Raw genomic sequence first — 20,687 nt, 5'->3', positions numbered from 1 at the left:
TCCTTTGAGTAAAGTAGTACAAGCTAAGAACAATAAAACAGTCTTAACTTTAATGACTGTCATCGTGATTTGCATTGCATAATGTGAGCACATGACATTTTTCAACATTCTTAACGAGGCATGCAACAATCGGACCCGATTTCCTTTATTTTGGGGTATCAGCAATCCTTGCACATTTTATCCACCGATCTTGTCTATCTCCAGAAAGGTACGTCTGCTGCACGGGTAAAAAACAGTCACTCGGACCGCGGCCATGTTGTCAGTCTTGGTAGTATGGCAAATTAAAAGAAAAAGAGCCAAAGATTGCTGTTTGTAATTTATGTAAGGCCGAAATAAGTCATGGTGGGGCCACAAACAAAATGTTCAATGCAGCAAACACCATTTGCCATTTAAGAAACCACACAACCACACCGTACACAGGAGTATAGAGCCACTCAGCGGCTGTTTCACTCTAGTCCAGTACTTATAAAGAGTATATGAACATTATTCAGAACTTTGCAGCTGGTACAATCCTCACTAGGGTTGCCAACTCTTGGAAACATAACTAAGGGACACCTTGTTGGCAGGGCCAACCCACCCGACTGTTATAAAATAATAATTTCAATATGTTTTTAATGGAAACATGTCCCGCTTAACTCAAAACAGTATACATTCAGTGTCCAGGTTTATGATAATGCAGGTTTATCCAACGTCCATCACTATAAAAGCTACTCTGACAAAAAGAAAGGAGAGGTGAGCTGTGTTTTATGTGACTGGCAACATTTAAATTGTACCTTATTTACATAGCAGATTTCCACTCAAGACATTGCGGTCATTGTCTTTATGCTATTTTGTGGTCATATAAAAATCATGTAAAAATGCTAAGTGTTTAAGCAAATACTCTTTGGTGATTTACTCAAAATCAGATGGCGAGAGCTACCGGTAGCTCACGAGCTATTTGTTGGAAAACCCTGTGATAGCGTCACTCATAAAGCTGGGCATTTGTGTTAAAGACATTTTACACACAAGGATATACTGTATAATGATAACGAGTGCAAAGCTGTTTAAACGACACTCTAAAAAAAGTTACCTCATTAACATGGGAGCCACTTGTAGCTTCCCCATGAAACAAAAACAATCTTTGAACTAACCGCATTGCTTGTTTGTTTTAAAGACAAAAAGTCATTGTGGTAAAAAAAAAAAAAAGACACATTTGACCAGACCAGACGCTAGGCAGACCGCTTAGCAAGATGCTGCCAATGTGAGGCAGTGACAGCCAGGCAAAGTGTGCAAACAAAGATGCCGGAAAAGGAGAACGGTAATGAGATTGGTAGGTGATCAGACATGCTGGCATCGATTGGCTTAGCCTGTGACAAGCTGTGCAAATTTTACAGACTTAAGTTTTGATTCTCACGGTAATAAGGCACAAAGTGTGATCCATGTCAACTTAATCCGGGACGCATACTTTTATTTCAAAATATGGGATGATTACGTTTTTCAAGGGACAGTTGGCAACCCTAGTCCTCACTGACACACACATATATACACATGCAACTAGCTCGACTCTTGGCTTGAAAAACAACAACTTGTCAAAACTCTGTTAGAAGCCTCATTTATTGAATTACTATCCACAGTCGGGATATAAAATGAAGCTAGCATAACAGCCTTACCTGTTTTAAATGATACACCGCATTGGTTGTTGTTGCGTGATATGACAAGTGAAAGAAATGGCTATGTCGGTAGCAGCTTCCTTGATCGATAAGAATCAGCAATAAATCCTCAGATTAATCGATTCTAGAGACATGCACCGGGTATTGCGAGACTACGAATCCGTTGACAGTGCATTGAACACGAATGCTCCATAGCTTACCATTACTGAAGACGAGAATGGATGTAAATAGTAGCAGCGTGATAGCGCTAGCTAGTCACTGTGAAAGATTATAAACAAATCAGCAAAACAAAAATTTAAATTTAGGAACAATAAGGATGGAAAAGTCATTTGTAAGCTATGCAGAGCAGCTCTGAAGTACACTAGTAGCACAACAAATCTTGACCAGCGAGACCAGCAGACCAACAGAGAAACGTATGGTACCTTTTTTTATTTTTTCTTACCTTTTTTGAAGTCGAATCAGACTCCTCCAAATTGAACCGTCAAATAATTGATTATAATACAACCCTCAAAATAATATAAAAACAAAAAAACCCCACTTTCCCTTAACTTTGATAGCAGTTCACAAAGCTTGCTTATGCTGACACTGGAAAAAATAAATGTGATCTTTTGAAACAGAAAGCCGAAGACAATTCCCAACACACTACTGACTCTACTGTGGACTTGCAACATTTTAAACTTTTTCCCCAGTTCCTGTATTTTTGCTGAGTTTTTTTTTTTGGTTTAGTTTTGTGCTGCCGGCCAGTAAAAAACAAGCTGTACTTTAGGGTTGTACTTTGAACATCCCTGCTTTAGGGCAATTACCGGTATAGTTTTTCAATGTTTGTGTCTGCTAAACCTTTTTGCATGCTACATTAAGTGACTGCTTTAGTGATTCCCAACCACTGTCCTGCAGCACATTAGCTTGCGGTGAGAGATCATCATGTATCCTGTGAGAGATGATCAAGTTCACTTAATTGGTCCAAAATGTATTATTTATGTACTACAAATAGTGTGTCCATCTATCAATGCCAGCGAAGTATAGTGACAGGCAGAGCAATGAAATGCTCTTCCACTAGATGGTAAAATTTACATAATTAATCTGTGTATCCACCTATTGACGTTCATACAACATTTTTGTTTGGTTATGTGCTGAGAATTTTCTGGTATGAAAAAAATGCTTTGGCTCAATAAAAGTTGTAAGCACTGCTTTAAAAAGCTCATTTTTGAAATGTTGGTCTCCATGCTTCCATCAGAAGATGAACGCAAAGCGACCTCTTTCACATCCAAAACTCTAACAACTTCCATCCTTCAAAAAGTTAAATATCAGAAATGGTAATTATGTCTGTATAATTAGTGGAATCCACTTCAATCTTTAAATGGTGCTGCTCTGTTCAAATAAATGAATGGGATAGCTATTAAAATGTAATAATGTAATTTCCTCACTCATTAGAACACTTACAGTTCCAATCATGCCTATGTTGCTAATGACATCTTATCTACAGTAACACACTGATAATGTTGATGTGTTTTAAAAAATACAAATAAATGATCTCATTTTTATCTGTTTTTATGTTCTATTTGTTGCCAGAAGGATCTTCCACTGCCACGGAAAAGTAGCAGGTATGTCCTTTTATTGTTATTTGTGCATTCAAACCAGTATTGTTATTTTTTATTGATTACAATGCATGCACAAGAGGCACAAGTTTTTCTTTTATTGCTATGTTTGCCGTTTGTTACGCTTCCCTTTTTCCTGTATTACAGTTCTGGAAATACAGGCATGTTCATGCGGTTCATGGGTCTTTATCAGTCTATTAATAGATATTTTGCAGTTGTTCAGCCTAAAAATACAGGGTCAGGCAAAATTATCTGACACATTTGTAGGTTAAATAAAAGGCAAATAAAGTAAAGAAACAAGAAAGTGTTTTTATTTTCGAAAAGTACATATAATGCCATTCTGTTTCATTATGTTTTAAAAATTTAAACAGTCAAATGGGATCCATTATTGTCCACACACTCAATGCAGATCCAGTAGTTCTGAAGTTGGTAACCCATAACAAGATGGTGTTTCGAGCTGGTACGGGATCATGTCTACCAAGATTGAAGTGCAAACGGAACGCTCGTTGTGTTGCAGTTACAGATTCGTTTGTTTTGATGAACGTTTCCACAATGAAAGCGCGATGCTCACCAGTCCAATTCATGGCAGCAACTGAAAAAGCAACGAAAAACAATGGCATTATAAAGAAACAAAGCAAAATGGCATTAAATGTACTTTTCGAAAATAAAAACACTTTTTTGTTTCTTTACTTTATTTGCCTTTTATTTAACCTAAAAATGTGTCAGATCATTTTGCCTGACCCTGTATGGCAATGTTATTTAATATTTGAGTGAATATGCCAGAAAATAATACAGTCCTTGATAAATAAATAATCCTTGTATCAACCAAAGGGGGATAATTTTGATTCCTTGGCGTAAATCAGCATACCTGACATTTTTGCAGTTTAAATCTCAGTTTCAGTTAAACACATTGATCATAATCTTTTTGGACCTTATTACAACTTTTTCAGGGTTATTTAATGAATGGATTAATGCATGTTCCTTCAAAATATCAAAATTAAAGCTAGATACAACATTCTACGACAGCTTTGCTAAGAGCCACCAGGCAGACAGAGATGGCATTTCCACTGAGGTGGATTTAGAAGCTTTTGGAATCCTTTTCTATGTCATTTAGAAATGTAAATGTTGGTATAATCCTGACAAAGCTGATTAATTCATTCAATACCAAAGACGTATATATACGTTTTTATAAACCTGAACGCCCGATCCCAAAGACATATTTATTTTTACGTTTTTTTGCTCAAGAGGCAAAAAGAGGTGATGACACAACTGCACACTAATAGATGTTACGTTTAGAGCAGTTTTAAGCCATAAAAACGGCCACAAGGTGGCAGAGGTGCATTTGATAAGACCTTGGCATGGATCATTTGCATATAAAAACACACTCTGCAGAAAGGAGGAAGTGGAAGAGCATGGAGGAGTGTAGTGTGCAGAAGGTTATGCATTGTAGGGAAATTTTAAAACATCCACACGCATGCACACATATGCACACATGCAGTTTAGTTCCAAATGTAATAGTAGCAGTAGTTCATGGTACTGTATTTGTACATATATACAGACGTTATTTTGATGTAAAACAACCCTTTTTTGTGTTGTTTATGTTGTGGTATACAGTAGTTGTTAGAAGTTTGAGCTGTCACAAAAGCAAAAAATTTGTGGCAAAGTGAAAGTTATGCTTGAAAGGTATCTTTTTACAAAAAGCATTTTTTCCTCCCTTTTCTTGTAGGGAACTGATATTTTCCTGAAACTTACTTATGTTCTACTGCTGATTACTAAAGAACAGATAATGGTAGAAACAAACTTTATTTTCTGATGAAAGATGAGAGTCTAATCTTTCTTTTGGTAGGTTCCATGTTTATATAGCCATAGAACTCAATATACTGTGTGCCTTGAAAAATCTGTCAAAATCGTCTAAAATGGCCGATACTAAAGGGGGTTGTCTTTTGAAAAATGGCTGGGATTGAATGAGTTAAAATATTGTTATGTGGGGAAAACTGCAAAGAAAACAGTACAGTGGAACCACAAAGTGGGGAAGAAGGACAAAGTAAGAAGCCAAAAACTAACCACTTCCACACAGAATGGGAGGAGAACTTTTTTTTCACTTTCTCGTGTCGGACATGTCATGGCTGACTACATGCCGTGCGAAGGTAATGTTATGTCTCATCAATGTAACAGTGATGGCTAGTGACCAGAATACTGCATATAACTTGTTTTTCAATATTTGTGGACTAAAAATAAGCCATAGTCAACCACAAAACAGCACTAATTAATTAATTATTTTGTAAAATTAAAAATGTGAGGGAGCGATGTTTGAACTCCGGTGTAGCAAGGGACAACTATTGCCTTGTTCTTGTTAGAGTGGCCTTTTAGCCCCCGTCTGTACATGACTCATTTGACTGTGCATAGTGACACACTCTAAACAGTTTCAGCCATCATCGTCTTTGGTTCTGGGGTTGATTCACACATTGTGGACCAAAATGTGTTCATCTCTGGGACACAGAACCCGTCCTCTTCCTGAACGGTATGATGGCTGGACATACCCGTGTTGTTTTTACTTGTGGATAAATGTTTGAACAGATGAGCGGGCACCTTCAAGAATCTGGAAATTGCACCTAAGTAATAACCAGATTTGTGGAGCCCCACAATTCTTTTCCTGATATCTTGGCTGATTTATTTTGATTTTCCCATAATGTCAACTGAGGAAACAGTGTGTTTGAGGTATAGCCGTAAAATGCACTCACAGATGTGCCTCCAACTAACTCAAATGTTGTCAGTTAACCTATCAAAAACTTCCAAAGCCATGTCATCAGCATGTGGGCTTTCCCACAATGTTTAAAGACATTTGACATTGAAGAAAGTAATAAACTTTGTCAAATAGTCTCTGTGTCATAATTGCATTTAGTAAATAGAAATAATTTTGGTAATCCTAACTGACCTAAAACAGGAAAACTCTAGTCTGGTTTATTTTAAATTAATGAGACATTTTTTGTGTTTTTCACAGTGTATGTAAACATCTGGTTTCAACTGTGTGTATAGTCGCCTGTTGATCTCGCGTTCCATCCTTCTTGTACGAAAATAAATGCTGCAAAAATGAGTAGCTCTTGGCCAAGTGTGAATGGCTGTTTGTCCGCGTTTTTAAGCATTGACTGTTAGATTTAGTCACTGCAAACTAGCAGAATAATACATTTTAACTTAATCCATTTTAATTTAAAATACAATTTTAATAAAAATGTATAAGTAAAAAATATTTTCGGCCCAAAAAATTGGTAATTACTGTACTAGGGATGTTAGCTGCTGGGTGTCACGTAGTCGTCGCTGGTCTCGGGAGTAGATATATATTGAAACCAGATGTTTACATACACCGTGTTTGGTGTTTTTTTGTTTAATGGTGTTTTTGGAATGTAATGCAGGTACGGTAATGGCCTGCAAATGGCCCCCGGGGCCACACTTAGCGAGTTTGACTTCCACTGTTATTTTCTAGAACGTGCGCATACGTCTCTGTCCATGGTTCTGAAACTCACTGTGCCTGTCTCTCGCACTCCTCTTTCTAACTGTAATTATCTCCCTGAGAGTTGAATCCCTGCTGCTGGATTTTGCAGCCTCAAAAATTAAACCAAAATGTCTCCATGCTGAAATCGCTGACATTGCCAGACACGACGGGGGTGGGTAGGAGTGTAATTCTCTCACATTGCTGGCATTATCATCATTTGGGGTGTTGAAATTCTTTAAATCTTTCCTACAGCCATGAATTACTGAATGCTGTTATCTGCCTGTTTATCATATAACGTGTTACAAGCAGAGGGTGCTGGCAATTTAAGATGTTGTAATTATAATGCATTGCTAAATAGAGAAAGAGAGAGAGTGTGTTTGTCTGTGTGTGCGTGCGTGGATGTGTGTGTTTAGTCATCTTACTCGGTATTCCGCAAACACCTGCAGGGCAGAGGTGTTGTCTGGCAGCAAGAGAGTCAGTTGAGCGAGTCAGTTGATGCCCACACTGTGCATTTCAGTGCATTAATTACTACCTTGCTAAGCTTTACTGCACAATTCTCTGTCTGTGCGTGTCCTTGGCCTGTTGTGTTTTTCTGTGGTCTTTGACCCCCATATGGAGGGGGAGCAGATGCTGCAGTGGCAGATACCGTAAGGAAGATGCCTGAATGTACTTGGTCCTCCAGTGGATGGAGCTCAAGTCTCACTGAGACATGCAAATATTGAGCATTATAACATTTTCATCATATCATGCCACCCACCGTGGCCCACCAAGGCACCATCAACCCCCATTTCTTCCTCACCATGTATATTTCATCCATTCAGACTTGTACATTAGAGAAGACATCCATTATTCAATTAGTCTTCTTGGCATTGCTGTGTAACTGTCGGCCCGTGTCAGCTTTAACGTTTGGTAGGTTTTGTTAAAGCTTAAAGGGGTGGGGGGGCTCACATAGCCACACAATAATGACAACTCCTACGGCATTGCTTTGCTGATGAAGAGCCTCTCCGACAGCATCTACAGTACAACATCTAGGACAGCTAGCCGATAGCAGAGCTCATCCAGTCTGACATTATACTCGTGCGGACTGGAAGATTCCCTTTCTTTAAAGAATCATATCTTCCTAAGGTAAAATGTTTTAAATCGATGCATTTGTTAAGTGATTTTGAAGATCTAATTTATTTTTAAAAAAGAATGTCATCCTTCAATTTTTCTGGTGGAAACACCCCTGCTCCCGCACACCTTCATGTAGTGTTCTGACATTCTTGTGTCATTTCCTGCCTAAAAACAACAAATAAGAATTATTTGGTTGAAATGGTTGTGAAAAAAAACACATGTTCTCTTACTTTCACAAAAAATTCCCTTATTTTCAAATGCAAATGTTGACAGGTATGACTTATTTGCAATATCCTGTGTGCAGCAATTAATCAGTGTTATGCTAACAGCAGGAAGTAGCAGGATGACTGCTTACTTTGAATATGATGCCATGCTGCAGATTAGAAAGGTTTGACACAGTAGGAAACACATTGTTAGCTGGCTAGACCAGTGGTCACCAACTTTTTGGAGACCAAGATCTCCCTGGTCTCGGCCGTGAACCTGTACAAGCAGTTTGGGCACCCCTACTTTTTTGGCTGTTGGTCTGGGTTGGGCTTGTGGCATCGGCTTCATGAGCAAACCACAACTATTTGGCTTGTTGGCTCAGTGTAGTGGATGAGCGATGCACATTGAGTAGAGAGGGGCTGATCAATACGCTACAACAGTCAGCCCTTAACGAGCGGCATCTTTGTGGCACAATGATTTTTTTGGAGGTGCACGTTTATGGAGTTATATTTGTGGTTTAACTTGGAAGTAGCAAAGGCAGACTTTGAGCCCTACTAATGTGCAATAATTACTGAGCGCGGTCAGTGTGTACACCGGCGCGAGCCTGTGTACTAGTGTACCTCCGACTGGGTTTTGGGGACTGGGCTCCTTGCTGGGGCTCGTGGGTTGCTGCCTGGATAGCGGCGAGGCGTACGGGCGTGTTCAGTGGACAAAATGCGTGCCTGTTGGTTGCTCTCCGGCAGGTGAGGGCACTGATATAATACATTTTTTTCAAAATGGTCTTGCGATCGACCGGCAAAGTCCCAAAGATTGACTAGCTCATGATCGATGGGTTGGCGACCCCCGGGCTAGACTATTTGAGGTTAGCAGTGGCCCGATCCTACAATTACTGTAGCATTCACTTGTGTGTCATAGTGTTGCACGATTCTGCATTCTGTTTTCTTAGAACTGTGATTGTGATTCTCTGGGATGATTTTTTTCACACGTGCACAGGCTCCTCATTGACTTCATCTGCTTTAACAAAACGTCTAATGGATTTGTCGATTTCTTCATGGGAGGTCCCGCAAGGACAGTTGATGAGGACCGTTTTCTTAATAGAAATGAATAGAAAGACTAAATTATCCATTAAATCAAAAACACGGCACACCCGCTCACTCCACAATACATTCATGCACGTAATAAAGACAAGTAAAAAGAAAAGTCAGTTAATTAATGCAATTACTTTTCCCGTGAGCTGATAGCGAGCGAGCCTTGCCGGCCAGGACGGTACAGCCAACTCGCCCTGGCCGGCAAGGCTCACTTGGGAACAAAGAGGAGGGAATGTCTGACGTCATGCTAACGATTGTGCAGCATGAGCGTTTGAGCAAAATGACAGCGTTTCTGATGCAGCTTGTTAAGTCCAATTTTTTTAAAATGTCGTTATTTCCGGTAGAAATTAGATTGCATGTTGGAGATTTTTTTTTTGTGCAGCCCTAGTGTTTCATTATGGCCGTGTTTTAGAAGAACATGCTTCAAACATGAGCTCTGTACATATAATGCCATTTTGATCAACTGCACAACCAAATTGGCTTCATAAATTCATGTCCAATTCATCTTGCTGCTAATCAGGAAAGCACTGACTCCCACCTGGGGTCTCATTTATTAAAAAAAAAAAAAAAGTGCCACCCGCTCCTCTTGCAAGTCAAATTCTGCACAATAACACATGTTCCCTTGAACTGCCCTACCCCCTCCTCAAATGAGTCTTTGCTCTGCTGCTCTGTCATGTCTCCACCACCTCACATCCACGCTCACATCCTCATCTGTACGATATGTGTTTGCACCCCCCCCCCTTTTTCCTCCTCCCTCTGCTCTTCTCCGTCTGTCGTTCTGCACCTCACCCCCTCCTCCCCCTTTGTCCTCCCTCCCTCCACTCTTCCTGCCTTGGCACATGATCCTTGAGCACACAATCCTAAGAAGGGATGCAGCCCTTGCTTGTCTAACGTGTCCTGTCTCCGCCTGCTGACATCTCCAAATCTCACGCTCTTCATTTACCTCCCTCCTGCACATTGGAGAATGTGTGTATGTTGAGCAGACATGCTGGCGTGGACTGTAGTGGTTGCCTCTTGACTGCCTCTGTGTGTATGTCTGCGTGTGCATGTGTGTGTGTGTGTGTGTGGAAGCTCAGCTGCGCTCATGTTCACCTGCCAACACAACCTCTGCTGATACCGACATGTTTCGACGCACAAAAAGGTAACATGTCTCTTTGTGACCGCCACCACCGCCGTCGGGCTGCCTTACGTTCATTAGCACGTACGCTCTGCGTGTCAACTCTGTGTGTGTGTGTGTGTGTTTTTTTTCCGTTTATGTTTCCGTTGTCCCTGCCAGCTATCGTGCTGTCTCACAGTTGTCTCCCTGTCTCCATTTAGCGCCAACAATATGGTGTGTGTGTGTGAGATTTGTGTATAAGGGCTTTCTTAATTTACAAATCCAATGCATCTATGCCAAGCTAGGTGTGTGTCATTGTTGTTATATTGTTGTGGGTCCCAGATAGACCCTCACTGGAGCAAACGACCCTTTTGGGAGTAAAAACTTTAGGGTTAGGGTTGTACTTCTGGGCATTTCAAGGTCAGGATTCAACTCAGCTGTGATGGTTAAGGGGAGGGGGCAAAAGACTGTCGGTAATAGGTCGTTAAGGCGTCCTCTCAAAGACATGAATACTTGTTGGTGCATATGCTATGGTCAGAGTCAGTGTCCTCTTAAGTGATATAAGTGTGTGCTGTGGCCAACGTATTGGCAGTTATACTGTGTGTGTGTGTGTGTGTGTGCGTGTGTGTGTGAGAGAGAGAGAGAGAGAAAGCTAGCATTATTGGCAATGTCCAGGGACTGCTTGTGTAGTGGAGAGCCAACGGTGGGCAGTGCAGTGCTTAGAGTGCTGTCTGCCTGGCACCATTCCTGGCTTTTCTTCTCCCTCTGTGCCGCTCATTACTGCCCCCCCACTACTTTTTTAGCCTGAACCCTCAGCTTCCATTGTTTTTGTCTCTCCTCCACTCTATACTTGAATTTCTGTCCCTGAAGTCCACCATCTGTCGCCCATCTTTCCATTTCCTCTGATGTCTATGGAGTGCTTGCCAGAGTAGCTCTATTGGTGTGTTTGTTGTTAGATGGTAATCATCTCAGTGGGAATATTATTCTTTTATACATCAACCACCCAGTTACATCTGCACAATTTGATGTGGTCCAATGCTAGAGCTGGATCAGAATTTCTGAGTTTAAAAGATAATGCTTAAAGAGGTATTTATTTAATATGTTTATTAGCAGTGAAAAATATGTCCCAAAGTCAGCACAGTGACTGTGTAGTTAGCACATCCAAATGCCTTTTCCATTCTCATCAGGTCTTTCTGTGTGGAGTTTGCAATTTCTCCATGTGCTCGTATGGGTTTTTGCACATCCTTAAAATACGCATCTAGGTTAATTAAGTACTTTACATTGTATGAATGTGAGTGTTGTGTGTCCTGTTACTGACTGGCAACCAGCCCAGGGAGTACCTCACCTATTACCAAAAGTCCAACGGCCAAATATTGCCATCATACATTTATTTTGTTATACATATCTCAAGAGGTGGTCGTCCAGGGTTGGTGGTTCAAACCTAGTTTCCTCTATACCAGGCACTGCTGTTGTGTCCTTGGGCAAGACACTTCACCCACCTTGCCTCCAGTGGAGCTTACACTAGTGTATAAATGTGAACAAATGTTTGGTGGTGGTTGTAGATGCCGTTGGCACTGCATCGTTTGGTGACTCGGTTAAATAAAAAAAGTCTGGCCAGTCATATTTTTTCATTGTACTTTTCTTAAAATTAATGTTGAAATCTTCTCTCGTCTCGTTCTCATGGACCCAATCTCATGCATAGTCTTGTCTCGTGTATTGGGTATCTCGTGACTCCCCTACTAATGATTAATATTTCACATTCACAGTTTCATAGTTTACAGGTAATCAAAGTAGTTCATATTGTTCAATAATTCACAATTCAATTCGATATGACAGTAAAGATAATTACACATAATTCCTCCATGGTTCTGCACATAACCTGAGTAGTCAGGAAAAATAGCTACGTGGCGTTCATTATTCAGACAGTTCATGTTTTACGTCCAGTTGCTATTAAACATTACAAATATAACATGTTAATAACATGTTAAAAAGGTTTCAGCAATGGGCACATTTTCCAACTAATCATGAAATAATAGTTTCACAAAAAAAAGTGTAAAAAACACACATCTCTAGAGTGGATTTCAGGACATGGAGCAGAGCTATCAAACAATTCACTTTGTTCTATATAACTACAAGTCAAATCATCAAATCAAACTTTATTTATAAAGCACTTTTCATACAAAGTTAAAGACAATGCCCTGAACAACACCTCTCCCATACCCCCGCACCACACACACACACACACACACACGTGCACATTTAGCCATAGAATTGAAATATGGAATTAAAATAGGCAAAGCAAATAGGAGGCAGGTGAGGAAACACTGTCACAGGAGCCGTCTGCACCAGGAGCCCATCAGACCACTGACAGGACACTGTGTGGACCCCCGCAGCCATGGCCGACGTAACCCTAATGCAGAGGGCTCCTTCTGAAGAACACTGGAAGATAAAACTAAAAAAAACTCATCAAGATTAAAATTCCCTTTTAACAAAAGAAATATAAATAGTAAACACTATGATTAAAAATAAAGACTAAAAATAAGATTAACAATATAACGATTTAAAAGAGAATCAAAGTGTGATAAAGATTAAAAAAATAAACAGGATACCAGTAGAATATAATTAGAAAACATAAATAAAATAATAATACTAATAACAGAAATAACAGTAAAAATAAATCGCTCTCATAAAGTTAATAAATATTAAGTAAAAGCCGGATCAAAGAGGTGGGTCTTGGGCCTGGCCTTAAAAACCTGAAGATTCTCTGCAGCCCTGAGGTCCTCCGACAAACTGTTCCACAAATGGAACCATAATAAGAACCTTAAAATCCATCCTGAAACACATGGGGAACCAATGCCGGTGTAATGGGGGCCCGCCTTCTGGTCTTCGTCAGGACATGTGCCGCTGAATTTTGCAGTAGTTGTCACGATGGAATATTCTTTTCAGGAAGACTGGAAAGCGGGGCATTGCAGTAATCTACATGACGAGGCATAAAAGCATGCATTAGCTTCTCCGTGGCTATATTTTTAAGATGTTAAAAATCAATTTTTGTTACAGTATATTTTTAATATGCGGAATAAAATTAAACTCAAATTCAAATATGACGGCTAGCTTTTTAACTGTTGATGGTGTTAAGGACAATATTGCTAATGTAGATATGTGTTCGTATGTTCGGAGGTGCAACAGCAAATCAGGAGAGGAGTTTAATGTCAGCTGACTGCTGTCACATGACATCAAAGTGATGTTTATGACACATGCAATCAACCCACACTACATTCTCAATTGATGTAATGGGCACACTGATATACACAGTGGCGGAGCCAGACATTTTTCACTGGGGTGGCCAAGGTGAGACCATTACTCACATAGGGGTGGCAATAAGTAGATACCTGAATTGTCTAGATGGCCAGTGGGGTGGCCATGCCAACCCCGTAGCTCCGCCACTGCTTTTGGACCGTCTATTAGAGCATTTAATAGCTGAGCAGTGTGCCAAGGACATGTTTTTAATGCATAGATTCTGGATTCTGCTCACCATCATGGCGGAATCACGCTTCAGAATTTAAGTCAAAGCCAACCTAGTGAGAAAACCTGACCGGAACGGACCAAAGTAATCATGGAAAACTTACCTACCGCTTGCAGTTCATGCAAGACACGGTTTTATTGGCAGCTCCTCCACAAAATAGGCAGCATTCAGAAAGTTGTGTGCCGTCCAAGCAGAAACGGCGGCTAAGCTGAACTAATGTTCTGCACCGCAAAGCCGCATTTGTCAAAATTGTCCCCTAGACGTGGGGGTGGCCACTGAGGTAGCCAGAGAGTGACCAATAGCTCCACCACTGGATATACAGTATCATAAACAATTGGAAGGTGTCTGGTAGGCTACATTGTGCTCATTTAGGATTTTTATTTAAACTAAGGACAACATTTTTGATACAGCTCTTGCGTTGACTCACATTAGGTGCAGTTGTACCTAATGTGGTGGCCCATGACAGGATAAAAGAATAATACCCCTGAGCAACTCTCCTGAACAACACCATGGAGAAAAGATGAGATGATATGGAAAGATGGACGGCAGATGGGGGTACTTCAGGGACAAAAATTAAAGTCTGGAGTCTAGAGTAGAGGGATAAATAATGAGTGATATTAAGGTAGAAGAAAAAGTAATTATGGTAACCATTATTGTCCATCATCTTTGTAAAGGTAGAATTTTTTCATAGACCTCTTGCAGGGACGTCAAAAGCATTGGAAGATGGGGGATGGGGTGGGGGTCTTACTCTTACCCTTAACCTCCAGGTTAATTGTTTTGGAACGGCTAATTCACAATTTGAAAATCATTTGTCAGGAACTCTTACTTGTCTCATTCACTCATTCTCATTTTCTTGCGTGCCTTTTCTCTTTTAAGTCTTTACAATATTCTTTAGGTGGTATTAAATCATATGTGTTGTGGCTATGCTTGCAAAATACAGCATATCCATCAATTCATTTAGTAAAAATAAAATGTATTCAGTATCATCCAGTTCGAATCTCCGTTGGGCATTTCTGTGTGGAGTTTGCATGTTCTCCCCGTGCGTGCGTAGGTTTTCTCCGGGTACTCCGGTTTCCTCGCACATTCCTATATGTGCCCTGTGATTGGCTGGCGACCAGTCCAGGGTGTACACCGCCTGTCACCCAAAGTCAGCTGGGATAGGCTCCAACATACCCCCACGACCCTAATGAGGAGAAGCGGCATAGAAAATGGATGGATGGATTTCTGCCTGTCACTAATTGTCTGTTATATTAGTTATCACTCACAATAATTGAGTAGAACAACAACATAGTACTGATATTTTGTCAAAATACTAGAGATGGGAATTAACGGGCATCATTGCATCTGCATATTTAGCCCCCCATTCCCTGAGGAATGTACAGATGGCATTTATGTCTCCTAAAATAGCCAACTACAATAATGTATTGTATTATTCTTAAGTAAACGTAAACAAAGGTACATTTACTCAATTGAAGCCACCCTAAAATAGACCTAATGATGTCCATGAGCTCTTGTATTGGATGTCATTTGATTGTGCACGTGTGAATTCAAATTTTAGAAGGAAAGGTTAAATGATCATTCAGTTATTGCAAGTCATCCTGAACGCAGCATATTGTAGCATGTGCATTTCATTCCACACTCGTCTCTAGCTGCCAAGATGCTGCAGAGATGAACCAAATTGTCTCGTCACCCTGCTTGAAAGGGGATTAACACAGTCAATAGAGTTCACCGCCAGGCCACCACAAATGTCTGCGCAAAATCTCATCTGAATCCGTTTTATGCCTGTTCAGATGTTTCAGTCTGACTAACATCGCCATTCCTAAAGAGCTTATAAGGCTGTTTTCCTGGCTGGTGGTGAGATAATGTTTTGTGCACACTGCCAAACAGGCTTAGCTAAAAGAAAGACCATAAAAAAGAGCAATAACAGACAGACAGAGAGCATGAGGCATAAGAGCGAGAAAAAAAAAGAGGTGGGTTGAAAGGCGCAGCTGGGGGTGACTTCTCAGTCTACATTTAAGAGAAGCCCACTGAGGTGAACTGTGCCCATGATTATACCCTCTCAGTCTGTCTGCTTGTCTCTCTTCTTGCTATTTTACCGTTGTTTGCATGCTGACACCTTAACAAAGAAGGTGTATACCAGGAGGTTTGTAATGGGATTTTTTTCCCCGGCTTTCCTGTCCGCAATGTGTAATGAAATTTATTATTTTAATTATTACACACAAAAAAAAAATAAACCAAACACTTTTGTTTTTGCTTTCATTTTTCATGAGCTGAACTCAAAGATAGAAACATTTTTCTATGTACACGAAAGGCCTATCACTCTCAAATATTATTCACACATCTGTCTAAATCTGTGTTCGTGAGCATTCATAATTTTCATCCACCTCACAGGTGTGGCATATCAAGATCCTGATTAGACAGCATGATTATTGCAGAGGAGTGCCTCAAGTTGGGCACAATAGAAAGCCACTCCAAAATCTGCAGTTTAACTTTGGATACTATGGAGATTAATACTGCAGTGTCCAGCGCTAAGGCACAGAACCAGGGTAAGGTGATGTTAGCACGTGTGATTATTTATGCCCAGGTACAAGAAATAGTACTTTTTTTAATATTTTAGTATGGACTTTTGCCAGTGGAAAACCATCAGTAGTGAGTGGAGTTGTGTCAAGGGTCTCCCCCTGCTGACCCATAGAAAGAATGCAGCTTTTGTCCAAGCTATCTTGCTGCTATTTGTTTTTACAAAAATATATTTTTTTTCACCCGATACATTAACATATGTTGTACATGCTTCTTACTGACATGCAAATGACACAGTAGGATCACAGTAGCATCTTATATGTTGCATTGCTGCTCCTTTCACCATACTACTGGTATGGCAAAGCACTACAGCAGCAAACATGGAAACTATGGAAACTCTTCTGCTCCTGTTGTTTGTATGTCGGTACCATCTGTTGTTGACTGAGATTCAGGCTGAGCCGAACCATCACACACTGTGTTTATCTTTGATCGTCTCACGCGGAGACACATGCAATGCAGATGCTGCTGTCAAACCATACTTTAATTGGTGGTTAATGCTGAATTTGGGTCGGATTGATTACTGTCTATATTTTATTATACGGTGCGAGGTTGGAGTCCACATGATTTCATGTGGAAATTGGCCGCAATTGTGGACACAGTTGTAGATGTTGCATATTAGAACAGTCAACATTTACAGTAAGGCCCTCTAAAGGGGTACCATTTCATGATTTTTATTTTCGCCCCAGTTCCCAAACTTGTAAACATGCACTCACCTTTAAGAGGACATGAGGGACTGGCAGAGAGAGTGAGAGAGACATCACCTGACAGGAAGTGTGTCTGATAGATCGATGGCGTAGCCATCAGGAAGCGTGTTGTGTCCTCTGTGCCTTGTGAGTCAGCAGAATATCAGCTTTGTGACTTGACTTTTTCCATTTCCTTTAATGGGTTTTATGTTAATCCACTTGAATCTGTGGGTGATGTCTGATCTCAATCTGTATTTTAATTCCCTCTCTCAGGGTTTCCCCTAGGATTTTTTGAAGCTGTGGTGGTGGGCTGCACGGGAGGGCGGACGGCTGCCCCTGTGTTGTGCCACTGCTGCGTCTGCAATGACAAATATCAATTTTTCATGATTTATTATTTATTTAAATTTTTCCAACAATTAGCCAAACGTGAACCGAGAACATTTATTGATTTAATGGCAAAGTTGCTGAGAGCACTGCTAACATTTAAACAGCACTTTATTGACAAAGCGCATTCAAGATTCAAGAGAGTTTTATTGTCACAGCACATCTCCACTCAGTGTGCTCATTTATCATTAAATACAGGTGTCATGTTTGAATAGAACACTAAATACACAACACAAAAATACTAAGAGGGGAAGCAAATATTCTTTGGTGAACTACTTACTCAACATCAGCTGGTGAGCTACTTGTTGGAGACGCCTGTGATAGCGTCACTGTCTAAAGCTGCACACACTACGTGTTTCTGTTGCATAACTTCGACACACGACTAGTGTTTTGCAGACAAGCCATTAGTATTATAATGATAACAAGCAAGCAAGATTGCTAAGTGACACTTTAAAAAAGTTGTGATGATAATGGATGATTGATGTATCCCATGAACGTAATAGCCACTTGTAGCTCCGAGCTAGTTAGATGTCGCCAGCCAGGCATGTAAACAAAAATGCCAGAAAGTGGAATGATATTGAAACGTGAGCGATCACACACGCTGGCATAGATAGGCTTAGCATGTGACAAGCTGTCGTCAATTGACTACACATTTTACGGACTATTGTTCATTCTCCCGATAATAAGAAAAAGTGAAAGTCAACACAAGACGTGTTGCGTATCAGGTCACTGGTCAATTGCCAGCAAAGCAGACGGGCAATTCCGGCTCATGCTTATCAAAATAAAGCGCAGTGAAACATTTTTATGATACTTTAAATCGTTTTCAAACTAATTGTGGACAATATGTGCTTAAATAAGACGCTGCATATGTATCTATAATGCATATATATACAGTCATACAATATATTACGAAAAAAAACTTCATTTTAAAGGTGTGGCGGATTTTATTTTGTAGTGCCGCACCGCCACGATCAATTACATGTAGCGGAAGCCTGCTCTCTGTTTGGGTTTATTTTGTTGAAAGTACAAAGATGTCTGCCCTGACTGTCCACAAATGAAATGATGAATATGTCTGCAAATTTTAGTCGTATTTGACTCTAAGCTACACTTCCCTTTTTTTCTTTTTATTTTATTTGGATACAACTGCACTTTCTTTTTGTAGTCTATAATCTGGTCAGGGCCTTCAGAATCAGTAGTGCTGGCCCATCCTATAAACACACTATTAGCAGATTTCAGATGTACCTCATAAGAAACCGGAGTATCCAGACTGTGGCTGTGTGGCCAACATGCTATAACCACTTGACAATGTCACTAAATTGTCAACACCAATGTCTTCTATGTATGTGGTATGTTATAAAGCAGACAGGTACTTGAAAGTTGGCGCTGAGCCAAATCCAATGAACGTCGATAGAAGCGCTCAGTGATTAAGGGTGCGGCCAATTCCAAACATCTAAGCGGGTTGATTTGACAAATCTTTATGTAAAGTTGGTAAAATGTAGAATTACTACAGCATCTGCTTGGACATCAACAAGCAGCAAGCAGCTGTTCATCTCCGATAGAAAAAAACAGCCACATGTCACTCGCTGATGTTGATGCTGGAAACATGGATTGTAAGGTATGCATAAAGCACTTAATGTGCGCGTCCAATAATGCCTTGCACACTGCCACGCCATATTACTGTAGCGATGCCATCCCCATTGCCTGCAGGGAGGATAATTGCTCATCAAAGCTTCTGCAAGAATCATTACTGCAGACTTAACCTTTGACCTTCCCATCATGTGTTAGCCGCTGTGTTAGCCTGGTTAGTGACAGCCATGTGTTGGAAGGCAGTGAGGCACAAGCAAGGCTGTAATTAAGTGTGTACGTATATGTGTTGCTATACTGTTGAAAAATACAACTTTCCTATGTAATTTGTTGTGTTTTCGTTGATAAATACAGTTGTTGCTTTAAGATGTTGGTTGTGGTGGTTGGTCGCACAAAGCACCAGAATAAAAGAATAAAGATTTGCATCTATGAAAATTGATATTTTAGCATCTAACACACACATTGTTGCATCCATTTGTTGTAACTTGAATGTGGACAAAAAACTATCAACTCTTGAAGGAAATATTGACATCGGTGTTCTTCATATCTGTTAATCACAGCTGTTTTTGGTTGAACCAAATTACTTTGTTAATTCACAATTACATTTTACATGCCTACCATATCACCCCTTATCCATTTCATCATTCACATTCCCACAAATTAATGAATTAATGTGAATATAAATAATGCTTGATCTTAGTTGCTTACTAGCTCATTTACTTCTTGCCAAGTTGCTAATTATTACATAGACTTACTAACCTATACTGTAATGTGCTGTAGTTTTGAGCTCACGAATAAATGCATAATGCAAGAAACACTTAAATGCACACCCTTAGTAAATATACCATGTCGCTAAATTGTCACCACTGATCTCTTCTACTGTATGTATGAGGTATGTTATGAAGCGAAAACGGTGATTGCCGGTGCTCAGCCGAATGCAATGAGCGTCAACAGAACCGCTAGGTGATTAAAGAACCACATCAATTTTTTTTTATTCTTCAGAGGAAAAAAAAAGGCTGCTTGTCACTTTTATTGGGTTATTTAGTTGTGCTCTGTTTCTTTGCATATGCTTTTATGAGTACATAAAAGTTTGCTTTTTCTGGATGCAACTTCAGATGTGTTGCTATGGTTACACACATTCCCCCATCGCCTCCTGCTCCTCCTTCCTCAGACGTTCCTCTTCATTTATCACTCCTCGAGACAATGTGTTGTTGGTTAACCTAATTGAGTATGATTTGTTTTATAGGGGCGTGAACGATTAACTGATGCGACCAGATATCCGGTTTGGTAAATCATAGTAACAGGAAAAATACTGTGCCTAAACTTTGAAAACAAGAGACGACGTGCGTGGTCACCGAAGAGGCAAAACACACAGAGTTAATTTTTTGATGCTTGTTTAGGTCATGCATGACAAACAAGTTCTGTGTGGTGCATTTTAGGTAAAATTCTGAATTCTGAATGAAGCTGCAAGAAAGATTAGAGAGATGAGTGGCTGGCAAAGGTGTGAATTCAGAATCTTTACTTACACATGAATCACTAAAAACGTTGCAGCAACAAGACTGGCGAAAGGATATCAACCTGCCTGTGCTGTAATGACTCACAGCTACTTGTTGATTCACATGTAGGCCTCGTGTAGAAGAGACGATTGATGAATCAGCTGTAAAAAAAAAAAAAAACACTGGGGCGGGAAGCCTGACCGGG

At 40.1% G+C, this 20,687-nt stretch overlaps 1 protein-coding gene and 1 long non-coding RNA gene across 4 annotated transcripts in view; one reads left to right on the top strand and one right to left on the bottom strand.

Moving 5' to 3' along the window:
* mast1a (microtubule associated serine/threonine kinase 1a) overlaps positions 1–20,687 on the top strand; it is an 85,962-nt gene that overhangs the window by 25,476 nt on the left and 39,799 nt on the right. Inside the window, exon 2 of one of the 3 annotated variants that reach the window (XM_054778307.1) lies at positions 3,222–3,250. In XM_054778307.1, coding sequence (XP_054634282.1) covers positions 3,222–3,250 — 29 coding nt within the window. Of the gene's footprint in view, positions 1–3,218; positions 3,251–9,806; positions 10,281–20,687 lie in introns of those variants that run through there. The other 2 variants (XM_054778306.1, XM_054778305.1) reach the window with 2 other exon arrangements.
* LOC129182332 (uncharacterized) lies at positions 11,367–18,120 on the bottom strand. The gene is made up of 3 exons (XR_008570625.1): positions 17,683–18,120; positions 17,049–17,376; positions 11,367–13,211 (listed from the first exon to the last, which is right to left on the bottom strand). It is a non-coding gene; the product is annotated as an uncharacterized LOC129182332 (long non-coding RNA).

This window comes from Dunckerocampus dactyliophorus, chromosome 6 (assembly GCF_027744805.1).
Source record: "Dunckerocampus dactyliophorus isolate RoL2022-P2 chromosome 6, RoL_Ddac_1.1, whole genome shotgun sequence".
Taxonomy (NCBI): Eukaryota; Metazoa; Chordata; class Actinopteri; order Syngnathiformes; family Syngnathidae; genus Dunckerocampus; species Dunckerocampus dactyliophorus.
Note: the sequence above shows the minus strand (reverse complement) of the source record. Positions and strands in the feature narration are given on the sequence as shown.